The 3075-nt window shown below is 29.9% G+C and overlaps 1 protein-coding gene across 1 annotated transcript in view; it reads right to left on the reverse strand.

Annotated features, from left to right (window-relative positions):
* Window positions 1-1898, reverse strand: part of LOC107853299 (transcription factor MYB14) — a 3350-nt gene extending 1452 nt beyond the window's left edge. The window contains exons 1-2 of the mRNA XM_016698305.2: window positions 1705-1898; window positions 867-996 (exon numbers count right to left, since the gene is read on the reverse strand). Of these exons, the coding sequence (XP_016553791.1) occupies window positions 867-996; window positions 1705-1837 (263 nt within the window). The 5' untranslated portion in view covers window positions 1838-1898. The remainder of the gene's footprint in view (window positions 1-866; window positions 997-1704) is intronic.
* Window positions 1899-3075: the final 1177 nt, after the last annotated feature.

Here is a 3075-nt window from a genome sequence, read left to right on the forward strand (position 1 = left end):
TTCACATTCACAATTAACATTTAACAGCAAATTCGCATACGCTGCAGGCTGTTTATGGATTGTTTTAGTGACTCAAATATTTTATAGACTATTTTGGTGACTTTGGACTGTTTTATGGATTATTTATGCAAGGTTATATTATATGTAATGATTAATGACGTTATGTATTATGTTAAACTTATAATTATTTCATTTCGTTTCATCCATGTTGAGTTATTTATATTTGAAAATGAATAACAGTTTTGAAAAAAATCATTTTTCTAAAAAAACCCATCAATTTTAAATGCTCAGTTATGAAAAAGAGAGGCTAACTACTTTAATATTTCAAATTGAAATAAAAATCTGAAATAACCGAATCGAATTTGTAAAAACCGAACCAAACTGAAATAAATTCAGTTTGGTTACGGATGTCATTTTTATCATTTGAAAACCGATAAACCGAACCAATATTAAACAATCAGACCGAACCGACCGAACGCCCACCCCTAAATCCGCCCCCGGACTTGTAAGCTTTCTATTTCAGGACTATCATCTGTGATCTGTACAACTATTATAATTATTAGTAATAGTAATTTTGTTTTTGATTTGTTGTCATCATAAATTATTACTCAGCTCTGGGGTACGTACATACCAAGTCTTTTTCCAATTTCTAGTCTGCCACCTTTAAACGAAGGAACGTAGATTCTGCTATGGCAATAAATTAAGGGAGCAACTAACCAATGAACTTTTATTTTTGCTTAAAATTAACGAAAGAAGACAAAAGTAGGTAAATATATAATATACTCTTTTTTTTTAAAAAAAAACTTTTAACTTATATATATGGACAGTATAAAGAGTGTACAATGTAAATTAATGAACAGACAAACCTGTTACCAAAAGTTGCGCGCAACTTGATGATTATAGCTTCCTCATCAGAAGTTATGTTACCTCTCTTTAAATCAGTCTTCAAATAATTAATCCATCTCAGTCTACAACTCTTTCCGCATCTTAATAACCCTATCAGAGAATCAATGAATACATGATTAAGTAAATAAAACATATTTTTGTCTAAAATGATCATCATTTTAACATGATACATGATACAACTATAGGCATGCAGATGTTTTGAGTTCAAGTCGCGTGCATACGTCATTCATTATCAAAGATTATTTTACCTGCTTAATTAGCTCATGGTAAGGATATTAATTAAGCTAATTAACATTCCAAAGATAGTCTTAACATTATGCGATATAGTCCGTTTTGATCTACATCCGCATGACTTTTTTCTAAAGGTTTCACTCAATTAAGAGTTTCCTTACACCTTATACGTTGCTTCTTTTTATGTTTATCTATCAATGTGAACTTCGTTTGTACATTCAATAGGAAGTCAGGAATGGAGCTAGAAACAGACTTAACGATTCGACTAAGCCCAGTAACTCTAGTTCAAATCTTATAGCTGTATTAAAAAATTTACTCAACATGTACAAAAATTAAATTTAGAGCCTGGCTTACTTACACTAATATCATCATCCTAAAGTTCGAAACCAGCAAAGTTGAAATGCTAGCTCTGCTCTGACACCCAACAAAAGAATCCAACGCGAGCGAACGTGTTAAAGATAAGCACTAGTAAACAAAAATGTGTGAGGCTAACAATTTTTTTAACTTTAAGATGAGATGATTACAGTATGCATTCAAGACATTCAAGACAATGTAAATGTATGTTACCAGCATTTTGGGGTAATGACCTCCAAGATCCTTCACCATTAGCATGAATATAGTTAGTGAGAATTCCATCTTCTTCTGCAGTCCACCTCCCTCTCTTGAGACCTATTTTCTCACAACAAGGTGTTCTTCCCATTTTTATTTTCTAGTATGACCTATGAACTACAATTTTGGGATATCTCCAAATGGCCAGTGGAGAAAGCTATGTGCAAATTGAAACCCAAAAATGAATGCCAATAAATAGATATAGATGCTACAGCCTACAAGTGGTAGTACTAAACCCCGCCACCTACCCGAACGTCTTGCCATTTTTATTATGGGAGTATTTTAAATTAGAATTAATACATATGACCCTGAAATTTGATATCAAATTATAACTTTGACCTTAAACTTTGATAGTGCACAAATATGACCTTTAACTATTCAAAACTGCATAAATATAACCTTCAATCCTACGTGGCAAAATGCGTGTTCAACACGCAAAATTGGGCGCGTCCATCTTAAAGTCTAAGGGCATAATACATAAATATGACCTTAAACTTTGACAGTGCACAAATATAACCTTTAATTATTCAAAACTGTACAAATATGACCTTTAAAAAACTCTTCACTATTATTTTTTCATTATTTTCGGCTCAAAGATGAAAATGACATCTAAATTCTTTTGTCACTGCGGAAAAAGAGCAATATTGAAGATTTATTAATTAGGAGGGTCAGCCTCATATGAAAAAATCGAACGGGTATGTATATATATTATAAAGCAGAGGACGAATTTAAGTTATATAATATATCTAAATATTATTTATTTAAATATTAAATTAAAGATGAAACTATACTAATAATAAAAAATTATAGTTTTAATAAAACGTTATTAAATTAATGTTATTAAGGATAGTAGTAGTATATTAAATTAACGTTATCAAATTAACGTAATTAAAATGTTATTAAATTAACGTTATTAAAAAGTTATCAAATTAACAAGGGGCGGACCTATGTGGTTGCCATGGGGTTCACCCGAACCCCTTCGATAAAAAAATTATGTTGTATATATATAAGATAGAAAATGTATATTTATGTACGAATATTAATGTTGAACCACATGAAACAAGGCACTTACATAGCCCAATGGTGTTATTTGCTCTTCTTGGATGCTTCCTTCAGCCTACTGTGCGGGTTCGATCCCTGCTAGTGGTTATTTTTTTTTTTAATTAAAAAAAAGCTAGGTGCAAATGCTATAGAAATAAATAAAATAATAATAATAATTTTTTTAAATTAAAATTTTTTTAAATACTGCTAATATAGAAATAAATAATAAAATAATAATAATAATAATAATAATAATAATAATAATAATAATAATAATAATAATAATAA

This window comes from Capsicum annuum, chromosome 1, assembly GCF_002878395.1.
Source record: "Capsicum annuum cultivar UCD-10X-F1 chromosome 1, UCD10Xv1.1, whole genome shotgun sequence".
NCBI lineage: Eukaryota > Viridiplantae > Streptophyta > Magnoliopsida > Solanales > Solanaceae > Capsicum > Capsicum annuum.